This window comes from Akebia trifoliata, chromosome 7, assembly GCF_017979445.1.
Source record: "Akebia trifoliata isolate Shusen 1 chromosome 7, ASM1797944v1, whole genome shotgun sequence".
NCBI lineage: Eukaryota > Viridiplantae > Streptophyta > Magnoliopsida > Ranunculales > Lardizabalaceae > Akebia > Akebia trifoliata.
This window is the reverse complement of record NC_141381.1, coordinates 28746982-28772801: the sequence shown is the minus strand read 5'-3', so window position 1 is coordinate 28772801 and position 25820 is coordinate 28746982. Positions and strand designations below refer to the sequence as shown.

General features: G+C 32.6%; 2 protein-coding genes across 2 annotated transcripts; one reads left to right on the top strand and one right to left on the bottom strand.

Moving 5' to 3' along the window:
* Positions 1 to 1275: 1275 nt before the first annotated feature.
* On the top strand, positions 1276 to 3777 carry LOC147398825 (transcription factor MYB3R-3-like). The gene is made up of 3 exons (XM_086449002.1): positions 1276 to 1737; positions 2243 to 2369; positions 3117 to 3777. The coding sequence occupies exons 1-3, from the start codon at positions 1328 to 1330 to the stop codon at positions 3591 to 3593; spliced, it is 1014 nt and encodes a 337-aa protein (XP_086305128.1). The 5' UTR covers positions 1276 to 1327; the 3' UTR covers positions 3594 to 3777.
* Positions 3778 to 11377: 7600 nt separating this feature from the next.
* Positions 11378 to 14808, bottom strand: LOC147398824 (SBP (S-ribonuclease binding protein) family protein). The gene is made up of 7 exons (XM_086448146.1): positions 14648 to 14808; positions 14479 to 14545; positions 14299 to 14359; positions 13707 to 13763; positions 13495 to 13606; positions 12149 to 12513; positions 11378 to 12058 (listed from the first exon to the last, which is right to left on the bottom strand). The coding sequence occupies exons 5-7, from the start codon at positions 13598 to 13600 to the stop codon at positions 11522 to 11524; spliced, it is 1008 nt and encodes a 335-aa protein (XP_086304272.1). The 5' UTR covers positions 13601 to 13606; positions 13707 to 13763; positions 14299 to 14359; positions 14479 to 14545; positions 14648 to 14808; the 3' UTR covers positions 11378 to 11521.
* Positions 14809 to 25820: the final 11012 nt, after the last annotated feature.

Here is a 25820-nt window from a genome sequence, read left to right as displayed (position 1 = left end):
AGCATCATATCTACATATTCTAATATAATTTAGTTTTAGGTTACTCGAACCAAAGTTTGTAATGGCCTTGACGGTCCTATTGATTATCGTATAGAATAACACCATGAAATCTTTGATAGACTTGAAACAAATTCAACAAACCAAAATGGTTGGAATTGCAATTTTTTTTATTACACGGTTCATTGTAATTTGATTATGTATTTAATACAAATGTTTATTATTTTGCAAACTGATTGTTACATACCTGTTCGCAATTCGATTTAGTAGGAATAAATCTTATATTGAAATTTAAGGTCTCACCAAAATTTTAGTTATAAAAATTACTTTTTAATATGGTGATAGGTGAAGTCTTGCTAAGTTGAAATCTTCTTTGCAAATACTAACTTCTAAAATGACTAAAATATGGTCTCCTTCACAAATATAATTGGGTCTTGGATAAGAATTACAAAAATATCATAATATTTTGTATTTTTCATTTTTTTTATGGGTTAGAGGAAATGAATTCTTATAATTCTTTGGTGAAATAAAAGAGTTTGTTTAAGTGAAAATTTATAAAGAAAATGAAGATTTGTGGTTCTTTTCTAAATTGTAAGAATAAGGTCAAGTTGCTCATCTGACAAAAATAAGTCCCCACATTTTATAAGTTTTCAATCTGATTTTCCATGAGAAGCAAGAGGATGTGTTGTTGGATTGCCAATGTTGTAACGCATGTGGGCCCAGTGAACCTTAGTAAGATTTGAATCTTACAAAGTTAGTCATGCTAGTCTAACTTAATAAATAATCTTAAACTCGTCCCTCACATAGACTGATTTGACTCGTTCAAGCCATCTTGTTTCAGACAAGATATAATCCTTGAACTCTATTTAAAATTATTTATTAATATATTTATGTATAACTAATTATAATTTTTTATTAATAAGGTGGAATCGAAGATTTTTAGTCACAAATATTTTAAATTAGAAAATAAATATTTAAAATATAATTATTGTAATAAAAAATACACAATTCTATTAATTTGACCTACTTTAACCGATTTGACGGTTTTCAAAATATTGTCAAATGAGACAAGTTGAGAGAAATTAACGATTTACATTGAATATCTCACCCGCTCTTGAATGATATTGAGACGAGTTATTGAATCATCTCGTTCTTTGATGAGATTTGAATCAATGGTTAAAAATGCATTCAAATCCTTACTCCTTTTTTTCTTATTAATAAACATCCACCTCCAGGACACTTAACTCTCTATCTATCTTTCTCTCTCTCTCTCTCTCTCTCGCACGCGCGCGCGCACACACACACACACACATCTCTCGCTCTCTCATTCATGGAGTTTAATACGAAGTACAACAATGATCTGTCTTCCTGGTCGGTATTTTCGACGAAATATTTCATGCAGTCGGAGAATCGCATGAAACCCGTCGATGGTGTGGGGTTTTATTTTGAAGGAAGTTCATCAAAAGGATTTCCTCACGATCTTCATCGTTTTGATCAATTTCCTTATGTTGATGGGATGTTATCGAATTCAAAACAAGGGATCTCGACGCCCTTTTGCGATCCATTCGATCCTGTTACAAATGGATTTTCTACTAATATCGATACTATCGGATCCAAGATTTTTAGCGAAGAAGAACATGCAAGGATCCCCGATGGGACTTCATGCAGGGCGGCGAAAAATATACAGAGTCATAAGAAATCTACTAAACTTGAAAGGAAATGGACTAACGAAGATGATAGGTGCGGTTTTCCTTTTTCTTTTTTTTTTTTCCTTTTTTTTTGGGGGGGGGGAGGGGTGCTCAAGAGGTATTTTTTTGGTATTACGATTTAAAAATCGTCTGAGACTGAGATGACTCAGAACTTGATAAATGGACATGCAGATGAAAAGCCCAGTACAGGTCATATCTATTTTCTTTCCTTTTTTTTTTGCTCAAGAGTTATATTTTTTCCTATTATGACTTAAAAAATCGTCAAAAATGAGATGACTCTAAACGATATAGAAGCCAAAGCTTAAATCCTCGCATCTTTTTTTTTTCTACTTTATAATTATTATTATTTTATTCATAGATCTATGAAAAAAAAAACATATCGTTTGAGATAACAGGATGAGTCATCTTGATCATGAGAGATGAAATTAAAATCCAATATTGGAAATCATGTTTGGTATTATATCTAGTGAGTTTTTATGCTTGATATTGTTATAGTTATAAATTAGAAATATTGATCAGTTAATGAATTTTTTCAGAAAATTGACTGGTCTAGTGGAAAGCTCTGGAAAGCCAAAATGGTCGCAGATGGCTAAATTATTGAAAGGGAAAAATGGTAAACAATGTCGAGAGAGATGGCAAAACCATTTGAAGCCCAATATTAAGGTTTTTCCTTTTTTTTTTAAAATCTCCAGTCATCTTCTTCTTTGAATCAATATATCTACACATGATGGATATATATTCACATGTTTAACATAAGACATTTAACATAAGACATACATTCATACATATATTTTTTTGATAATTCAATATAGCATCAATGCGTAAGAGTCAGTTTTCTTTGGATGCCATGCTACATTTAGTTTATGTTTAGGCATTGTAATCCCTTACAAATGTATTGTTCTATCAAAAACCTTTATTGGCTAAAGTGTGCTCGTTCATCATTGGCATCAAGTTTTAAATTTCGTATACTCAAGTTGAACATCACCAAGTAGAATAGTTGATTGACGACTCACGACTCACAAGTCAACTCGTACAAGTCAAAAAATATATATTAAATTTACAAATATTTTAAAAATAATTTTATGAATTTTTAAAATAAATAATAGTATTTTTCTTTAAGTGAATATTAAATATACTAGTATAACTTGGTTGAATTTTCAATCCTGAAAAATATTTTTTGGGTTGACTTAGCTGAGTTAATGAATTGAGTTGGCAATTTGTTGAGTTAACTCAATGAGTTAGTTTTATCGTGTTTTGGGATTAAGACACCTCAAAGTCAACTTGATTGAGTTTTGAATAGACAAGAAGAGTTTTAAAGCTATGGTTGGCATCTAGCATTGTCATGGGACTACGAATACATTCATGCATAAAAAAATATGTACACATAATGTTTGATCATATTCCTTGCAGAAAGGTATCTGGACCGAGGAAGAGGACAAGATATTGATTCAAGCCCATATAGAAGTAGGAAATAAATGGGCAGAAATTGCAAAGAGGTTGCCAGAAAGAACTGAAAATTCAGTGAAAAATCACTGGCATTCAACCAAAAGAAGACAATTCTTAGGGCAAAGATCTCAACCCCCAAAGTACGATCACGCAAGTGCTCTTCTTGAGAACTATATCAAGAGTTTGGAGTCAAAAAAATCTTCTTCCGATGATCTGAAGAACACATCTACCGACGTCGACATGACGGTTGCTCTTACTCAACTAGAGACGACAGATGTTAATGAGGAACCCATTGCAAATATTTGTTTGGACACAAATATTTCCCCTGAAACATTCAACACCGAGTTTCTATTTGATGATGATTTTTCTATAACTTTTGATACTGTTGCGGAACGCTTGCCATCATACCCGACTTCATTGGATGATCTTTTATATAAGTGAAGAAGGAGATGTATTTGGTTGAGATAATTTCTCAGAATAATATTTGAAACACCATGTAGCTTTTAGGTTTTAGTTTACTTTTTATGTGGACTTTAGAAGGAAAATAAAAAAGATGAGTACTTATTTAAAAGCATTTTATTATAACTTTTCTAGTCCAAATTAGTGGTTGAAATGGTAATGTTATTCATAAAGAAATAAAAAGTATTATTGTTTTTTTTCAAGAATGTTGTGACATAAATGAAAAATCTGGATTGAAAGTATGAGATTGTTATGGTTCTCAACTAGGATTTTGAGTATAACCATTTTGTTTTCTTCACATGAACTGTGCCTATAATGCTTGACCCTTCCTATTATGTAGACAACATACATCCATGCATGTCATAGGAATTTAGTGGATGAATAGAAGATGGAGTGTATGTGATTCTATATATGCATTACAAAGTACATATACATATGTTAGTTTACAGTATCTGATATAAAAAAAATTAACTCTATTTTGGGTCTTATTATTAATAATTTGCTTAATTTGTTTCAATTTTCGAGTACTCTAACAAGTCTTCATTGATTATTGGGCTTATACCCATAGCTCAAATGGTTTGACACATTGCAAAACAACTTTGAGTTCATGGGTTTAAGTCCAACTTACCCATATAAAAAAATCTACATTGATTATGGTTGCGTAAAAACACCCTAACATTATTAGAATGAGAAGGTTATAGAATGTTGTGGAATGAAAAAGGGTGTCTATGAACATCGATCACTATCACTGATACGCATTTAGAAGTGGAGACACACAAAATTGCTCTTAGGCATATAGATTATCCTGATGTCCTATAGACAATAACCATGCCCACTTTGCTGGGAAATGAATGGATTATACATATAGTGACCATTTTCCCTTCAACAATTATTTGAAATATTATAACCTACTAAGAAAACATCCAAAAAAGTAATTTTATACATGTGAAAATGAAGCAACCAGTTACAAAGTTTCTCTTCATATCTTCAATATATCGTTTGGCAAGCAAAGGAAACTTAATTGGGAGTGAAGAAATGTTAAAAATGGATAGGGTCATTCCCCCATTCCATCTCTCGCTTTGTAGAAAAGATATCGACACCAACTCTTCCTAATAGGCGTCATTGGCTGTCTAGGGAAAGATTGAAATCAAAATAAAACCTTTTCAACATCTGAAATTCAGAGACATGCTTTGCCAATGGGTTTGCTACTTGATTTCCTCTTGGAACATATGAACACTGCTAATTATATAAGATTATATATACATATATATGGGTCAGGTTCGCCAACCAACGAAAAAAAATCAACATTGGGAATCAATATTTTGTCTTATATGGGTTAGAAATTTTAGAATGGGCTGATTTTTTTTGTGAGGAAGTTCTCCTAAGTGATTTACAAGTTGAAGAATCATGGACCGTTGATTTTTACCATTTATAAACTACTTTTGATGGGGTTAGAGATTTCAGAATGAAGTGATATTAATTTTTGATTTTTTGTTTATTTTAAGGATGATATCCTCACCCAAGAGATCAACCTCACAAAAAATTAGCTCATTCCGAAACTTCTAACCCATATGGGACAAAATATTGGCTCCCAATGTTGATTTTTTTCATTGACTGGTGAACCCAACCCTATGTATATATATATACATTTTTCATTACGTAGTACATAGGATATGAACTAAATTAATTTAAAATAATTCGTGCACACACATATTGTAATGTGTATAAGAGATATGATAGTATGGAAAAATTGTTGACTGTGTATATGTATTAAGTATGTATATATAAAGCGCATATACATGTATAAATCACAACCCTAACAAGTTTGAGATCTTCCGTAGGTGTCAACTAGCTCAGTAGGTAAAGTCTTTAGGTGATGAAAACATAGACTTGGGTTCCACCAACATCTAGAGTTTAATTTACAGATTAAAAAAGGTAAAAAATCTTTACATTAATGACTTTCCAAGTTTGTTTTCAGTCTTCAAAGAGTAACTCATTGATTATGGACAGATAAAACTCATAGTATTTATTTTATAGAAAATTTTGTAAAGATTCTAAAGAAATGTGTTAGAGCATTATCTGCCAGTAATTTAGGGTCGAAGCCTGGTCCGTACCTCGACCCAGCCTGGGATTGAAAATCTGGCCCAAAGCCCGACCTGATTTTTTCAGGCTAAAAAACCCAGCCAGAAGTTAGGTGTGTCCGACCAAAGCCCAATGTAGCATTGGACGGGCTTTCACTCTCCTAGCCCAGCCCGAAGCCCATCCATTTGGCTCGTCCTCAATTAAATTAAACCCCCCTTAAAATTTTTATAAACTAAATATAAACCCCTCTTTTTAAATAAATATTAATAAAAATTATATTTTTTTTAATAATAAAAAATATTTGACCCTATTTTATAATTATTTTTTAATTGTTATAAGGGTAATTTACATAATTTGACCTACTGTCTAGCCCGTCCATTAGCCTTAATGCCAAGCTCGACCCGCAGCCCGAAATCAGTATATAGTAGGGCCGGGCTCGGACTGTAGTATTCCCCATATCTAGGCCCGTTATTATTTAGGCCTGCTGTTAGGCCCTACACTGTTGAGCCCCGACCCATTTGCAACCCTACTGCGGCATGGGCATTACATTTGGAAACCCAACCAGAGAAAAAGCCCAATAGATCCAACTAGAGCACAACCCAAATAAACCGAAAATAGGTCTAACTCAGCCTACCAATTATTTTTTCCTCAAAATAAGTCGTCTTCAACACTTTATTTTTCATATTAAAAAATAATTCATCTGCTTTAAATTAATGGAATTTTGTGTAAAAAAATGAAGGATTTTCTAAAATCGTTAAAAGTTAAAGAGCTTGAAGATGATGGATTTGGGCAATGGAGGGCTAAAGGTTGAAGCCAGGAACATTTTGCACTAATCTTTACTATTATAATGAGATAAGGTGGAGTAGAATGGTTTGACACCAAAATTTAGATACCTAAAAGGCCCCACCTTAACATCTAAATTTAGTATAATCAAAGGTCATTTTGATAATAAAAAAAAACGAGAAAATTGAAATCCCATGTCCTTAAAATCTCGTTGATTAGTTTTAAAAATTAATATGCAATATTCAAAACAATCCTTTAATCAATATTTTAAATTACAAATAAATCCATTGTAATACATGTGCCTTTACACATGCCACCTTCTAGTGTACATAAAAAATAGTGTCGATCCAAAGCTTGCTTTGTAATCCAACCCGCCGAAGCCTAGTTTAATTTACACCCACTTTTATCGTTGATGCGAGATACCTTTTCCCCAAAGCATAACCCATGTTAGATTCACTCATATGCTTCAGATGTATCACATAAGAAATATTATGTACTCTCGAGTAAGTTTAAAATCTCATTTTAAGGTATCGTTTCAAGGTTCTTTACTGAGAGGAAGAAATAGTAATTATTTTTCTATTTCTTCTTTTCGTTGTTTGTTTTATTTTTTCCCCTTTAATTTTTTGTTGTTTCTCTCAATAAGGTTGAAAGTTATTTGTGATTTGCACTATTTGGTACAAAAGTTGTTTGAATACCTTTGTAGTAGACAAGATGCCATCAAGGAGGACGTATGACGAACTAACGACTTGATCGAATGGAAAAAAATGTTAAAAAAACTAGATCTACTAATGCAAGGGCATATAGTAGATTTGGATATTGACGGTGAAGAATATGAGGATGGGATGAATGACAGAAGGGGAATCGTCTGTCATCATCACCTATGAAGGCGTTTGATCAAAGTTGGTTCGAAAATCACCAAAATCATAATCAAAATCGTGATAGGGATTATGGAATCAAAGTAGATATGTTGGAATTTCATGGTAGAATGAATACGGATAAATTTATTACATGATTGGGGAAGGCACAAAATATTTTTGGATTGATAAAAGTATTGAATAGCCGTAGAATGAATCTTGTGGCCACCAAATTCTCAGGCTATGCACTAGCATTGTAAGAAGATATTCAAACGATCGTCTCAAAGAAAAAAAATTTCATGGCTAAAGTGAAAATCCCATTAGACATTAATTCATCTTTATCAATTGTCAACAATATATAGTAGTGTCATTCAAGAATTTTATCTCCTCAAGACAAGTCAATTTTCATGAATCGAAAACTCATCAGATGTTACATCAATGATCTATGTCCACAAATTCAATATGAGATTCTTATGCATAGTATTTGGAGGGTGGTTTAAATAGAAACTTCAATTGTTGGACATTGGGTCCAAGATATTCTTTTATGTACGCTTTTAAAAAATTTCAATTCATTTCAAAGTAGAGGTGTCGATGCAATCAAAGTAAGGACTATGGATCCTCCAAACCCTAGACAAGGGAGATGAAAATGTAGAGAAGATCTACAAGGAAGGAAATTTGTTTATGGCATATTTGCGCAAAGAAATTTTTTTAGAGGCAGTATAATAAATTGAAACATAAGAAAGATCGGGCCAGTTCAAGATATTAAGAAGATTAATGATAATGCTTACAATATAAAACTACCCGATGACTTGACATGACCCCAATGTTCAATGTGACCGATATTTTTTATTACTATAGAGAGCACAAAGAAGGGTAGGTTGTGCCAATTAATCATTGAAGTGGAAGCAATGATACTGATCACGCACAATGAAACTTGCCATATTGCTACTATCAAGACGATCAAGAGACAACAAAGAGAGCATCAACAATATCTATTAAAGTGGAAGAATCATCCCATTATGCATAATACATGGATCATCTAACTTGACTTCGAAATGTGGAATAAAGAGTAATTCGACTTGCTTGCTCAAAACAACTTATTGAAGTTGAGTTCTTTCCAACCCGAGAAGGATGATTCAGTTCAAATTGCAGTCCCATAGGCTATAACAGGTTACGTGTGTATTAGACAGTGTTTGTTTGCGTTATTTTTCAACGTTTATTGCTGAAAAAAATAAATTTAACACTTTTTGTCAAAATAACGCGTTTGTTTATTCTATATTTTCAACGTTTATTACTGAATAAATAAAAAAAATTCAGCATTATTTTGATGCTGAAAAAAATGCTGAAGCGGTAAGCACTTCGTTTTTTTCGACATGGACAAGTATGCCCTTCATTTTTTTGAGCACGGACAAGTATGCCCTTATTCTTAAAAGGATATTACCTCTTATATCCCATGGATAAGTATATAAGCACCCCACAAATTAATAAACCTACACTATGACTAAATTATTTTGTCTTATATGACTTAAAAGTTTTGGAATGAGTTGATTTTTAGTGAGGATGCTCTCCTCATTAGTGTATAAGCACCCCACAAATTAATAAACACACACCATGGCTAAATTATTTTGTCTTATATGAGTTAAAATTTTTGGAATAAGTTGATTTTTGATGAAGGTGATCTCTACAATGAGGAGATCATCCTCACTAAAAATCAGCACATCCTGAAACTTCTAACTCTATCAAAACAAGTTTAAGAACCGTAAATCGTCCCTTAAATTTTTTTTTTTTTTTTTACGAGTTAGAAGTTTCAAAATGGACAGATTTTTGGTGAGGATGATCTCTAGACCATATTAGACCATCCCCACTAAAAATTTGCTCATTCTAAAAACTTTAACCCATATAAAACAAAAAAATTGGCTATGGTGTGGGTTGCCCTTATTAATTCATAGGATACTTTTATAATTACACATCTTTTATTTCCATAAAAAATTATTCATCCAAAATTAAGTTCTTTCAATGTTGATTTCAAATTTTGGTGACTTGTATGACATTATTATTTTTAATTTGAAATTTGTGGGCTTGTATAAATAGAAATTATTATTTATAAATTGAAGATTAAAAATGAATTGTATTTTAATTTTATAAGAAATAATATATTGATAAGAAATAGGCATTTGAAATATGCAAATAATGTATAATATGATTGTAAGGGTAGGTAACAAAGACAATTTATCAGCTTCAACAATGTGTAACAAACATGATTCAGTATCTAAATAAACAACTTTTTCAACACTTAAATTCAACGCTTATAAATTTCAGCGCTTAATGTTATTCAACACTTATTTTTTTTCAGTTTAACAAATAACACCGTAGTCTTATTGTGTAAATGTCTTGTATTTTGTTGTGCTACGCAACGGATGGGGCCAACATTCCCTCCAAAGGGTGCAGGGGCTTAGTCCTGTCCCAAATTAAGGGATATGAAAAAGGTAATCGTGTAATATTTTCTAAGGGTTTTCTATTTTGGGGAGTTTTTACATTTTTTTGATAACTCCCAATTTTTAGGGTTATAAAACTTATGAGAGAATAGTGTCTGTTTTTGTTATGGATGTATGTACACTTTTGAACCACGTAAATCCTTGTGCATTTGTTCGTCTCTTAGCTATTTCGTTTTTTCACAAGTCTTATTTTTGATGTTTTTAGTTCAATTTTAAGATAGTGATTAATTTAGAAATATTGTGCAAGCAAACTATCTCATTCATGTATCCTTGATCAATATAAATGAAATTAGAGTGCTGATTTTCTAACTAGAAAGTCTTCGCTCGATCAATACTCGGCTGACATGGCACAGGCACGGAACCATAGATCCTTTCCTCTGGATACACAACTGCATATCTCCATCATTATTCATGAAATTATAGTGTCCAAAAGGGTATTTTACAAGCATAAACCCCCCCCCCTCCCTCCCCAGCTAAAAAATAAAATAATAATGTATAGAATTTTCAATTTTGAGGAGTATATTTCTGAAAAAAGATGTTTCAAAGCAATTCAAAATACGAAATAAGTTCATTGGTCTTTTTTGTGTTGTTTTCAGTGTATATAGTGAAAAATAAATAAAGAAAAAATATATATAAAGAAAATGAAGCAAGGGAGCTCACCACGATTTTCATCAGATTTGCAATACAGAAATAATGCTAACTTAATAATTCATCAATTACAAATAAAAGATAATTTTATGTTTCACATAATTAACATTTTAATGGTGTTGAACACTTTTTAGTAATTTGTACTCAATCGTTGCAAAGAAAGGTAATCAAACCATCATAAAACAAATGATTTGTGTTTGAAGAATTTGTAAAGTTGAAAAAGTAACAAGACCTCGACTGTGGAGGGGAGGGAATTATTTCAATTTTAAGGGAGAATATGTATAGAGCACTTCCGTTTAGAATCTGAGGACTTATTTTAAATTATTATAGAAATTTAAAATCATCTGTTTTATATGGCAATAAAAGCAGTGACCTTTTAGAAGCTGGAGCCAACTACTTGTGCCTGACGAATGAGTTGGAAGGGCATTAGGTGAGTAGCTACAGTTCGTGTTTTTGTTTGTCTTATTTCAACTTTCAACCACTAATGCTTATCTACTTCAACCCCACTTCAATAACATGGGCTCCATCACCCTTGCCCAACACTTCAATTCTGCTTGTTATATACTCCTTCTCCAGCTGAAATTATTACTACTAATTATTAGAAAACGTTAAAGCCTAAAACAAAAGTCACACACAATGATCTCTATTATTAAATGCCACACGCACCAAAAAAAAAAACTAGATTGATAAGGCAACAACCTAACCTTGATTTGTATAGATTGATGATGAAGCCAAACACTGAATTTCTCTGGTCTTTCATGGGTTACATATTATAAATTATGAGTATAGTGTGGACAACATGACATCCAAGAAGAATACCGAGCACCAAACCTGCAATCTTAAAGCAGGCAAAATCCAAGAAACAAAGCTTGAAGACAAGAAGCAACTCGATTAAAAGCACGGCTTGGGAGTAAAGGAATAATTAAGTTTTAGTAATTCCCTTACATATAAGTCATAAATACAATTACATAAGTCGCAAAATTCAGCGAAAATAAGTGTAATGATAACCTTTTCTTTTTTTATTATTTTTTTAATGGGTTTTATCTTCTCATGACATGTATACCTGAACAATGGCAGTCTTCGTTGAGTGGCAGATGGGGCATACATCAATAAACCCTTCGCAATCATTACACAAGCACAGATGCCTACAAGGAAGTAGAAGGATAGAAACCTCCTTACGCTTGCATGCCCTACAAGCCATCTTCCCTCCCTTGTCGGGATACCTAGATCCACCCGGGACGACGCTCAAATGGTTGTTTGGGTCAATAGAAGAGGCCGCGTCATCAACTTCGCTGTCCCCGCAGCCTTCCTTCACTTGGTCAGCACCCTGTGCAATGGCCTGCCTGAGGTTGTTCTTCAGAACATTTACTACCGACTCATTGTACTTGGCTCTGTAGTGCCAAGACTGGGCTTCCATAGCTACTTGCTTTATTCTCTCAACCAGTTCCCTGTTTTTACGGTTTATGTTCTCTATCTCGATATCTTTCTCTTGTAGCTTCTTGCCCACTCCTTTTTCTATGGCACTAAGAAAAGAAGACGTGTGCCTCTGTTTCATCTCCCTCACTCCCTTTGCTATGTGTTCTTCCTGTTCACCAAGAGTTTCTCTTAAGCATGCTAAAACAACAATTCAAAAGCTAATGCACCAAGGGATTATAGTAAAAAAGTGGTTTGATACCTGAACTTTGATGTAATGGTCAAATTCTTCCTTCTGCCGATCAATCTCGCTCTTGAGATTGTCACCAAGGTGAAGAATGACAGGAAGGGTTGCTACCATACTTCCGCTTGCTGAAGTCACAGTGGAGTTATGTTCATCATCGTCATACGATAGTCTCAGCCCAGTTGACACAGGATTTTGGTTAGGAATAACTGCTAAATGTTCAGTCTCTTCTTGATAGAAGTTATTATTTAAGGAAATCTGAAGCTTTTGTTGCCTTGAAATATCTTCCGCAACCTCCCTGCCTCGTTTAGTTGGCCGATTTGGAGTAGAAACATGTTCTTTTCCCACATAGTTTACTGGATCAACACTACATCCTCCTGGAACTGTAAAATAGATTTGATATTGACAATGTATTAATAGATCAGACCAAACCTAGGTAGAACACTTAAAAACCTCGAAGAACTGCTGAGGTCATAGTAAATACATGATGTGAATAGATGGTGATAACACTATACTAATTAAAGAAAACACAATATAGGCATTAACTATTCATAATAATCACCTATGCCTTATTCCAAATATTGGAGTTAGTAATATGAACCTATCATACCATTCAGACAGTAGAACAAAGATCCATACATCAGTAAAAACAAATGAAGGCATTATGGAAAAAAAACTCCAAGAATGATGAGACACTCTTCTATGCCATATTTTTTACAAGTCTTTCAAAACAACATGGTGAGTACTGTGTTTGAGAACGATATTGCCTCCTGCCCACTTCGTTTGACTATGAAGCAAGTCCTTTTTCTTATTCTATACTATTTACCTTTGATACAGAAACCAGTAATGCATCTTAGAGTCACCACAACATAAGAAATAACAATGGTTTGAGTCCGTATCTCAATTTGTATTCATATTGCACTACAACAATGAAGCTACAGATCCATCCCGGGATAGCAACTAAATTAGAAGTTGTCAGAAAACTAGATAAATAGTTATCATTGACTAGGGCACTGAACCAAATAGAAGTAATTACCAAGAATTTGATGAAAAGGAATTTGCAACCTAGTGTAACGGAAGATTCTCTAAAAACAACTTGATTATAAACCTCCAACCATCACACTCTTGTAGACAGTCAAAATAGTATGGAGAACAGAGCAAATGGTTAACAATATCAATAAACAAAAGATAATCAAAACAGCCAAAGAACATCGCTAGAAGAAAAAAAAAAAAAGGCCTGATTGGATGCAAACTGCCACAAGCCCACAACCTTATGAAACAACATGCCAGGAGAAATATAAAACAAACATATTATTGATTTTAAAATTAATCAAGAACAATGGCCAATTAGATGAGTAACTCACAATTTCCAAATAATTGCAGCTGAGTGGATGCCTTAGAATCATACTGGAAACAGTTTTCCTCAAGAAAAAGAGGGAAAACTGGATTACCATTATCACCCCCATACATCTTTTCCTGGGAAAAGCCAAACCATGGCCATCATAATTCCATAACAAACCAACCAGAAAAATTTTAAAGAAAGAATACTTGAAACATGATAAGGCAGACAAAATACCTCAAAATTTAATGCTTCAGAGGAAGAATATGTGAAGAAGAAACAAATCCTATGTATCTGCACCAAAAATTAATCTAAATAAATTTCCTAAATTTATCACAATTAGAGAAACAAATTCGAGCATATTTAAGTAGGTGCATCAACCCTCTTTTTGTAGGTTTGTTAAAAATTGGGGTTTAATCTAGGTGATCAAACTCCTCTGAAAACCAACCAATAAATTTATAATCAAAATTATATTACAAGTGAAAGATCTTTCCATCAATCGATACATAAAAGAAGAATGAGGATCATGACGGATTCAAGAGATCAACAATTGGAAATAGAGCTTCAAATCAGATCAAAACCACGGGCAGAGTATATAGAATCACTTCTTTCTCAATCCTCAAGAAAGCCAACACAAGAAACACAATCAAGAAATCAAAAAGAAAATCTTTAAAGTACAAGATAGCGAATCTGGTTTAGTTTCAAGATCCATAAATCCGAACTCAAATCCAACAAATCAACACATAGAAAAACATAAAGCATCTCTTCTGCTAAGAATTCAAAAATCAAAATGAAATCGAGAACCTAAATGAAAGGATCTACGTATTACCTCAACGAGCTTATTTTTCTATCCAGATTCACCACAAGTAATCACATCAGATCCTACAATCCTGCATCATCATCATCATCATCATAAAAAAAAAGTCAGAAATTAAATAATTAACTTTCATGAATCATTTCGGGAGCAAACTCAATCAAATATTAAATCCAGTAATCCGATCAACAATACCTCCAAATGTTAGCGTTTCCGCATATAATCAGATCGATCGATCGGGCAGAATCTCTCCTCCACCGATCTAAATCTCCAAAAAAAAGAGGAAAAAAAACACATAAAAATCAACGATTCGGTTAATTAAAGAAAACCGAGAACGAAACGTAAAGATTTACAAAATTAAAACCTCGAAATCTGGTCTGGTTGTCGGTTACAGAAACAAACTTCAGTTTTTTTTACGATCGAAAGATGCGGAGACGAACAAGTTTTGGTATCGCTCATCTCTCTCTACCTCTCTATTATATCTATCTCACCCTCTCTTTTCGTTTTCCCAATAATTTAGACTTTTGTATCAGTAATATATCCTTTCAAATACGTTGTTGAGTTTATATGACGTACATTACCCCTCATATTTATTTACATAAATACCCTTTGAAAGGAATAAAAGATAATATGGTTTTGAATAATAAGGGTGTTTCTGTAATTTCATATATTATTTTTTCTTTTATTTTGTTTTCTCTGCTGTCTCGTTTTCTGCGGGTCGTGGTGGTCGGTACGAAGCCAATCAGTAAGAATTAAATAAAAAGCGGGAAGAATCACGAAGAACGATGGCATACTGTGGAAAGTGGGGACCACCTACACGTGGATCCCACGTCTCTCTCGTTGGGTGACCTCGTGGGTATGACTTATGAGTGCAACTTGGACGGTTCTACCCGAACCAATTAGTCTACCCCTTGGTTAGGTAACTTATTTCGGGTTTGGATTTGGGTTGGGTTTAAAATCTTGGTGAATCCGAATGATCCGGGTATGATTACTTTGCATCTAATCTAATAGATAATCTATTTTACAATTTCAACTTCTATTCTGCTCAAGTTGCACACCAATTTGAGGATGAGTAAGAAGAGGAATAAAGGATTACAAGAATCATGAAAATAGATGAATGGCCCAATAACAAGGATATGAGCATTGATCTAGTGTACACCATCCATCGGACAATCGCCAATCACAATATATTGGAGACCCCACAATTAAAAACCTGATAAAAAGACATAAACTTAAATAAAAGATCATCAATCATGTGAGGGTAAAAAATCTTTCTTACAGATCGAGATATAAGCTACAAAATGTAACATATGTCAAATTACATGTAAATCAAACATTAAAATTAATTTTTAATTTTAATAAAACATTGATTTGTATTGGAGAGAATTATATATCATAACCTTTTTTTAAATAATATTTTCAAGATGTTTTGACATGATTTTGCAAAAAATAACAATTGTGAGGACATTTTCTCATGATCAATGTTTATGGATCATGCTTTAGAAGACACAATGTATATTTTTGTACAACTTTCATTTATTATAATTAAATTACATCATTTAGATCTCACAGGTTCTTTTGGTAGGTGAAAGTTTGTGTTGTTTGTTCTACAACTTTAATACACCTAAACATGGATGAACGCGGTGCCTTTCTATTAGAAGGGAAGGATACAGTTAATCTGCTCGCCTTCATGTCTATTCCAGAGTTGTCCAAGATGGTTGTTGGGTTCGATAGACGATTATTGTACGCTGGGGATGCCATCATGATTTTTGTACCCTCTACATGTTATGCCTTCGGTGGACGCCTTCACACCTAACTTTTATTGGTGATTTTTAGCCTTCAAGTCCCCATCATTTTTACACCCATTGTCTTCATGAGCTAACTTATAAATGGAACCCACCTCAATTATTAAATTAAAAATAAAATATAATAAAATAATAGGGTGAATTAGACATACACTTTCATGTTTTTGTGAATGTCCCTAGACCCCCAACTCTGATTTTTAATAGCTTTAACTCGGTCTTCTATGAGAGACTAAAAGAAAATGACGTAAAGCCCTTATCATAGACGGGTTGAAGAGGTAAAAGCTCTGGTCATAAACATAGTAACAAAGTTCGGATTCGACAATTATTTAGTGAGGGTTCACTTTGATAATTCGGATAAATTCAAAAAACAAGAAAAACAACTGGGAACAAAAAATTGTTGTTTTAATCCTACTTTTAAAATAGATGCATTAATTATTTAGATAGATCACATATTTGAATTAGATAAAGAGTGTTGATAATATGACTTAGGCACGTGACAACACAAACGGTTTACCTGACTTGACAGGCTAAAAAATCGTAGATGTACTCTCCTCGGGATACAGAACTATGGTTCCCTATAAAAATGTGCAGTTTTACAACTCAAGTAGAGCAAATCTACGATTTTCGAGTGTTAAATAAGTCGATTGAGTGTGCCACATGCCCAAGTTGGATTATCACGATTATTAAATTAAAGAATGTATCACAATGATAATAAAAAAGACATTTAATGCTTTATTATAATTCAAAAAAACAACAATCTAACAAAAACAATATTTTAAAAATCAAACCAATGATCAGACCGAAAATTTGTCTAATCGGCTAGATACTGATATGTTCCTAACTCAATTTGGGTTAATCGATTTATTTTATTCAAATCTGTAAAATATTTATATTTTTAAATTAAATCTAATTAGTTTAGCAAAAAGGATAAGTCACAAAAAAGAGTGTTCAATTGGTGGCCTGTGAGCCACTTTAAAACACAAATACTAGCCTTGAACCAACAAACAAACGATTGAGGTGAGAGGGTAATCTCACAAAAAAATGGATAATTGCTTAAAAGGACGTTGACAAAGAGACTTTTTTTCTAAATAATCCCAAACTTTTAGGTCTTCTTTTAAGTTCATTTAGTCAAACTTTTCTTTTTAATCAGCCTTGAATCTCACTCCTCACATTTCTCACGTTTGAAACATCAAATGTGTCATAATTGTTCAAACCCACCATTTTCATTAAAAAATTTGGATTTTAGGCATCCCAATCGAGTTTAGGAGACTCTATTCTGACGTTAATCAGCCCTTGAGTCTCACTCCTTACATTTCTCACGTTTGAAACATCAAATGTGTCATAATCATTCAAACCCACCATTTTCATTAAAAAATTTGGATTTTAGGCATCCCAATCGAGTTTAGGAGACTCTATTCTGACATTAATCAGCCCTTGAATCTCACTCCTTACATTTCTCACATTTGAAACATCAAATGTGTCATAATCGTTCAAACCCACCATTTTCATTCAAAAATTTGGATTTTAGGCATCCTAATTGATTTTAGGAGACTCTATTCTGACGTTAAAGATTTGAGAAAGAAGAAGTCATTTTCAAAGTATTTCAAAGACGTATGTAGAAAATTAGGATTTTTTTCAATAATTTTTACTTTGTTTTTGGATGAAAATGGATTAAAGATGATTCTTTTGGTTTGAAATCATTTAGATAAGTCGTTATGTCAAGTTTTTAGTCGACATTTTCATGTATTTAAGTCGAAAAATCTTGAAAAATGAAAAATGAGTGGGTTTTACAACATCAAGTTCGACAATAAAAATGGTGACTTCAACAATAAATAAATAAAAGTGATGAGCTCGACAATAAATAAAGAGAGTTGTTATTGCCACACCAAATTTTACTAATGCCCCACCAATTCCTATATAAATCACCAAATAATTGCAGACAATTAGCGCGGTGTTAGTAAAAGTTGTTGTGGCAATAGTAACTTTCTAAATAAAAAGTGGTGAGTTCCACAATAAATAAAAAGTGGTGACCTCGACAATAACATGGACCAGTAAGGAAAAAAGAGTTTACGCAAATGAACAATCAAGCTCCTGCCCAAAATTCAAGGACTATTAAGAAGGAAAAACCTCCACCAAGGTCCTTAAAATAATTTTCCCAAAAATAATCCTATTGAAATAGATCGCGTGATCATACCAAAGAAGGATTTTGTTTGAATGAGGTTAGCATTACTAACTTAGTAAGATTACAAATGCGACTAAGGGTCCTTGAACTCACCTCGGGTGATCCGAAACCATGGTCACATGCCACATGGATGTAGATGATAAAATTCTATAAACTTCGAAAAAAATTTTGAAAAAAATTATTTTTCACCATTGAATTTTAATTTAAAATTTGAGAGTTCAGTAGCCGTCCATTTTCAACATCTTGCATCAAGTCCAAAAAATATATTGTTTTTTTGAAATGTTATTTCTTTTTATCTTAGTTTTTCCATGAAGTATAAAGGGTTGTGGTGTTGGATTGCCAATGTGGTAATCTATTTGAGCTCAACGACTCTTAATAAGATTTGAAATCGTATTATGTTAGTAAGAAAAATATTTTTCTTTATGTTTTTGGGCATGATGTATGAATGGTAAAAGATGGGGATCATTTAGGTCATTTTCTTAGGCATATCTACATTCTATCCTGCGAGTGAAGTGCAGATTATTCAGCCTTTTTTCAATCAATTGACGAATTTTCGATTTAATCACCCATTTCTTGATTTATCGGATTAGTTGTAGATTAAAATGGTTAATCCCTTCTTCAACGAATTTTACCGAGAATTCGAGGAATTTTGTGACTATGGTCATAAAAGGATTTTCAATGAAAAATTAAATACAATGGATCTAAAACCAGCTCAAATAGGTTTAAAATTTTGGCTTTCGAGTTTGAAGTTGACTAAATTTTTGTCTTAAAGTTGAAGAATAAGATTTTTTTGCTTGAGTTAACCTAGTCGAGGAGTACGAACCAACAATATTTTGTTCTTGGGGATTAAAAAAAGGAAACAATTCGATCCAATCCAAACCAAGTTGACTAAAGGTGGCACTGCTACAACGAAGCAGCCGACTTGTAGCCAAACCCCCTATCCCATGATAGGATGGCTTGTCCACTTGAAGCAGTCAAACCCCTATCACTTTGATAGGTGGCTCAGCTTCCTTGGGGCAGCCTACTCCCCTTAAGATATGCGGTGCAAGATGCAAGGTATGCCATGTCTTTGTTTACAATTACTTCATTTACTCAAATAAAATACTTGTAAATCACATGTCAGAGCCAATGTTAATTTTAACATAATATTAGTTTGGATCAGATAGAATTGTATACCTTAATCTCTTTCTATGTATTATTATTTTATATATGTATTGATATGGTCATGTATAAAGTAGTTACCAAGAGGACATTTTCTGATGATCAATGTCTATAGACCACATATAGGGGGATACAGTGTATATGTTGTGTAACCGTGTGATTATCGATCAATTATTTTTGGTGGTTGATTGCAACATTTAGATCTCTTACATTCTTTTTGGTAGGTTAAATCTTGCATTCTTTGTTCTCTAACTTCTATACATCTAACCTTCCCAAAAAAAAAGAAAAAACCTTTAATGCATCTTGCACCGTGTTTTCAAACTTCTCCCAAGTCCTAACAATGGGAACGGGTCCTTTGTAGCACTCTTTTCATGTAGCACTCTTTGCAGCTCTTTTTTTATAGCCACAAAATATCACTTAAAAAAAAAAATAACAATTCAGATATTTAGTACTTATGGTTTGGATTGGATTTGATTTTTTATTTTTTTATTTTTTTATAATGTATTTTTTAACATGATCCATGACAATAAAAATGGACGTATGGTCACTAATGATGTGCTTGGATTTAGAGAAATGGAGAGAAGAGAAGAGAAGAGAAGAGAAAATAAATGAGTTCATCTCCATTTCTCTTGTTTAGATTGTTAAATGGGGAGAGAAGAGAAAAGAATTGGAGAGAGAAAAAAGTGAGTTTTCTTTCTCTCCAAAAGTGGAGAGAAGAGGAGAGAAATGGATAGAAATCCTTTTAAATTATTTTATATACCAACTCTACCCCTAGATCTCTTTTAAGATATTTTAAAATTTCAAAATTGTCCCAAGTTCTCTCCTCCCAATTCAAACATGGTGGAAAAAAATTGAATTTCTCTTCTATATCCACTTCTCTCAATCCAAACATAGCCTAAATCTCTAATTTTCTAACACTTCTTAACGGTGTAGTTTAAATTCGTGGTTGACATGGCACTCTCTTAATTGTCAACGTGCGCTACAGAAAAAGAGCACTACAAAGGATCCACTCCCCCTAACAATAGGGTGGACGATCCAAGTACCCTCCTTTTACATTTGCTTGCTTCCATGTTGGGTCATTCTATTTGCACACACCGTTTAAGCTCATTGCACCCACTTTAAACACATTTTGGTGCGAGATTCATCAGGTAAGTACATGCGCTGAACATAAATGATGGATACAATAGAATGGACCTTGTTTTAAGGTGTCCAAGACATGGTCTTATAACTCTTCCAAGACCAAGACTACTCGTCCGAAATGTCACGATATCGTCCACCAATGAAATGGATTGACAAGTCATCTCAAATTTGACGAGTCTCTTAAAAGTCAGTCAATTTTGTCATTTTTGGATGAGAAGACTCGAATAAATGAGAAAACTCATCCGAGATGACTCGGTTCGTTCATGGACAAGACGAGACGTAAAAATGAGTATTAAAACCATGGTCCAAGATAATTGTTGAGTTCCATAAGTGTACGTTTGGGGATATAATGAGTTTTGTACCCTTAATAATCACAAAAGCAAGGTCTTGGGTGGAGGCCTGCACACCTAATTGATTGGTGATTTTTAGTTTTCAAGTCTTCATCATTTTACCCCCATAGACTTCACGAGAAAACTTATAAATGGATCCCACTTCAATGATTAAAAGAATAAAAAGGTAAATTTAGACACATCTTTTCAGATTTTTGGTGAATATTTTGATACCCCTAACCCTGATTTTCACCCTTATCTCAGTCTTTTGTGAGAGACTTTAAAAAAAAAATGATATAAAACCCTCGTAGTAGAAGGGGTCGAGAGGTAAATGTACTTCTCATAGAAAGATTTTTGACAAAAAATTAAATACAAAATGTTGAAGAATTTGAAGAAGATAGATGTTTGGGGAAATAAGATTAAGGATATTTTTACTAGAGATTGAAGTTGAGGGTATTTAAGTCATTTTGAACATTTGTAAAACTTTTGAATGATCCAAATAAAAAAAACCTTTCTTATCTTACTTTCATGAACGAAGCTTTTGGATCAAAACCGATGCATGAAGAATGGTTTTAAAACTCAATATTTCATCTTATCTCACCATCAAACTCCCATCTGATATTGACTTGATTCTTCTAAGTCATTTAATCTCAAATGAGATAATTCCTTCAACTCAAATTACAATAATTTATTAAAAAATATTAATGTCAATAATTATAATTGTTTTATATAAAATTAAGATGGTTAGAAGATCATTAATCACATTTTTATTTTAAATAGAAAATATAAATGTTTGGTTGACTTGATCAATTTTTACTGAATTAGATGAAAATTTTGAAGTATCGTCTGAGTCATCTCAATTGTTAAGCTAGACATGGTGTGAGACAATTCACATTGAATTTCTCATTGGTTCTTGAACGATGCCATGGAGATTTGAAACCATGGCAGGAAGGTTAAATCTAAACCTCTGCTGTTGTAATCATGTTGGGATCTTACATCATTAGAAAATCTTCTCTGGGTTTAAAGAAATATTTTACATCTTTACTATTTTTTTTATAGATAACAGAGTATTCCTGTAGATAGTGGGCCGGGCTCATATTTGAGCTTTTTTCAATCATAGACTATGGTCTTGTCCAATGACTAGTCTCGGGGCACATACAACGCTTGCACCAAGTAAGTGAGGTACTACTTGTACCCATAGAAATATTTAAAAATATCAATTTTGATCTAATAGGTCATGTATCTTTTTTTTAAAATGTAATATAGACATAATTAAAGGTTAGTACAGCCATTTAAAAAAAAAAGTTTTAACTCTTCATTCATTACAGCTTTGATAAAGATAGCTGCTATTTTCGCCCCAACTTTTACTTTTACTTTTTAGCGTTTGGGATCGTTAAGATAATAGAATTGGGAGAAACGACTAGTACAACGTAAATGATTTTCTATAACATTTTAATTATAATGTTCTTCAAAGATGCTATTAATAATTTAAATTTTATAAATGATGTTTTAATTATGATCACGTTCCCCTCGCATGTTATTAAACATGAAATTATACATATAGTTTCGACAATTAGATATAGCATCAAAGCGTAATAGTCGGCTTTCTTCTGATGCCGTGCATTATTTAGTTTATGTTTAGGCATTGTATTCCCTTTACAAATGTATTGTTCTATTGAAAACATGTACTAGCTAGCTAAAGTGCGCACATCTATCATTAGCATCAAAGTTTTAAATTTTTATAAACTCAACTCGAATGTTACTTATAAGTTGAATCAAGGGAACGGACAACTCCTAAGTAGAATCGTATGAGTTAAAAAGTATATATATTAAATTTATAAATATAAATATATTTTTTGAAATTTTAAAACAAATAATAATGTTTTTCTCTACAAGAATATTAAATGTACCAGGCTAACTTGGTTAAAATTTTAACCATGACGTAGTATTTTTGGGTTGACTCTGTCAAGTTAAATAGTTGACTTGGCAATTTGCTAAGTTGACTCGATGAGCTAGTTCCATCGTATTTTTAAAATTGAGTTACCTCAAAATCTAATCAAGTTGAGTCAACTTGGTTGAGTTTTGAGTTGAGTCGAAGAGTTTTAAAACTATGGTTTGCATCTAGCATTTGTCATGAGACTGTGAATAAATTCACACATGAAAACATGCACAGATAATGTTCAATCGCCTTGCTTGTAGAAAGAATAATGGACTGAGGAAGAGGACAAGATATTGATTCTAGCCTATACAAAAATAAGAAATAAATGGGCAAAAATTACAAAGAGGTTTCCATAAAGAACCGAAAATTAAATAAAATATCAGTGGAATACAAGTAAAAGAGGAAATTCTCAGGGTTGAGATGTTGACTCCTAAAGTACCTACACTTGGGCATTCTTCTTAAGAATTACATCAAGAGTTTGGAGTCAAAGCAGACCTCTTCTGAGAATTGAAGAACACATCCATTGATGCTGACATGATGATTGCTCTTACTCAATCAGAGATGACATATTAATAAGGAACCTATTGCAAATATGTGTTTGGATACAAATATTTTTCCTGAAACATGCATCATTGAGTTTTTGTTGGAAAAATTTGGTATTTATCCCATGTGTTTGAATGGAAGTGGTAAATATTTTTAGTCCCACATTATATAGAAACAAGAAAATAGTGTAAATCTTATATGGAAACTCTCACATATTATAGTGAATGTGAGAGAGATATGGGTAAAGCCTGTGCGCACGAGGGCCCATGGGTTCTAAAAGGATTTAGACCCATTGATCTGAAAAACCTTAGTGCGTGTGTGTGCATACGTTGCACGCATGGAAGGGCAAACTTTGGATTTAAACCTCACATAGGTACGCTATGCAACCTCTATGATAAACATATTACTAGAACTTTTGATATTGATGTGGAACGTTTGGAATTATACATTGCTTCATTAGGGGATCTTATTTCTAAGTGAAAAATGAGAGAGATTTGGTTGAGATAATCTCTTAGAATAATATTAGAAATAGCCATTTAACTTGTCGAGTGCTTTGATAGGTCTTCATTGATTATGGAAGTGTAAAAATACCCTTTTATTATTAGAAAAAGAAGGTAATATGACACATTTTAGAATGAAAAAGGGTGTCTATTGACATTAATCACCATCAACGATATATGTTTAGAGCATTTCCAACCCAAGTCTTTAATTCTTTTCTTCAAATTGGTGGTTTTCTCCTAATTTGAAGACTACAAGCCACTTTGAACTCCAGCCAACTCATCTTAAATCACCATTCATTCTCTAAAACACCATTCACTCACTTAAAAAGAAAAAAATGAAAGGGGAATATAAGAGGTGGGGGGACAAAAATGATTTTCAATATATGTTTAATAAAAAAAAGGTCAAAAACAACAATTTTGAAAAAAAATGATATAATAGGTATTTTAAAAAAAATGAATAGTGCTAGAGAAACATAAAGAATTCCCTTTCCCCTCTAGATTTGATGATGTGAACAACGATGTAAAGGGGATATCTTCATTTTCAAGACCGATTGGAATTTGGTTCAGAAGCCTTCATCTCTATAAATTGTTGTGGTTTGTAAAGCCCAATAGTACTGGTTAACAAGGAGGTACTGTAAAGCAAGCCATGCCTTCATGTTGGTTAAGCTTGATAGTAAGCTTGCTGGGAGGATTGAGGGGGGCCAGCGACCCCCGAAAAAAAATTTCCAAGGGCATTTTCATATTTTCACTAATATTATGTAAAACTCTAGTTAGGTTTTCTCAGATATTTATATTTCTCTTTTTTGGGTGAAAGGGTGAAATATGTAATTGCTTGTTTTCTTTTCATAGTGGAATCTGTGTGATTCATGAATATACCTCAATCTTAAGGGAACTATGTAAAAATCTGTGTTTTTATGTGTGATTTGTGTTTTTTGTTTTTAATTCATTTCTTTATTCGATTGTTCATGTTTTTCTCAACATAAACAACTACTAAAATTGTTTGAATGAGTGTTATAATATTGATATTATAATTTGAGCCAAAACTTTGTAATAGGGTAAAATAAGTAAAAGTTGGCATGTCAATAGCACCTCTCTAAATTTATTAACGACATGGGCTATTAACACCAACTTTTTTGCTCCTATACTCATTTATTAATTGGTTTCACTCACTGTACTTGTGGGTGTATGCAGCAAAAAGTTATCAGCTAATTTTACCCAACAATTTATTTTAAAACAAATAGTAGCCTACCAAACTTTTCAATAATATAATTTTCAATAAAAACACACCGCACATCTTCAATAAGGTTTGGTAGTAACATATCGAATCCTTTTCACATGTGATCTCGTGCAAGTCATTGTTCAATATGTAACTATCAATATAGGAACGATAAACTTGGTAAAAACATGTTGAAAAAATATGTTATCATTTGGTAGGTACATACCTAATAGTTATGTACATAAGGATCCTATGTGAAAAAATACATTTAGTATATACCTATCGAAATAGTGCTAATGAGTCCGATTCTGACTTGTCGAACATACTAGAAATTTTGAAAAATAAAATTGATGTAAACCAAGATAAAATCGATTTTTAACAACATTTTCAAAAATAAAAGATGATGAAAATAAATGATAAAAACTCACTTCCATATATCAAAATATTTAATTATATAAAATAATGATAAAAATAAATCAGATTTTAATATATAATGTCCCCACAAATGGATCAAAATACAATCATTTGATAAATCTTTGCAGAAAAATTGATTGGTTATATGGATTCAATTGAATTTTGATAGGATTTTTCGATATAGATGTTTCGAATCATTAGGAGGGAAAAGTTGCATTTGTTCGATGAATATTAGGTGGGTGAATATAGTAAAATATAATAAAACTGGAAAGGGTATTTAACGTAATCACAAGTCATTGACATGTAAC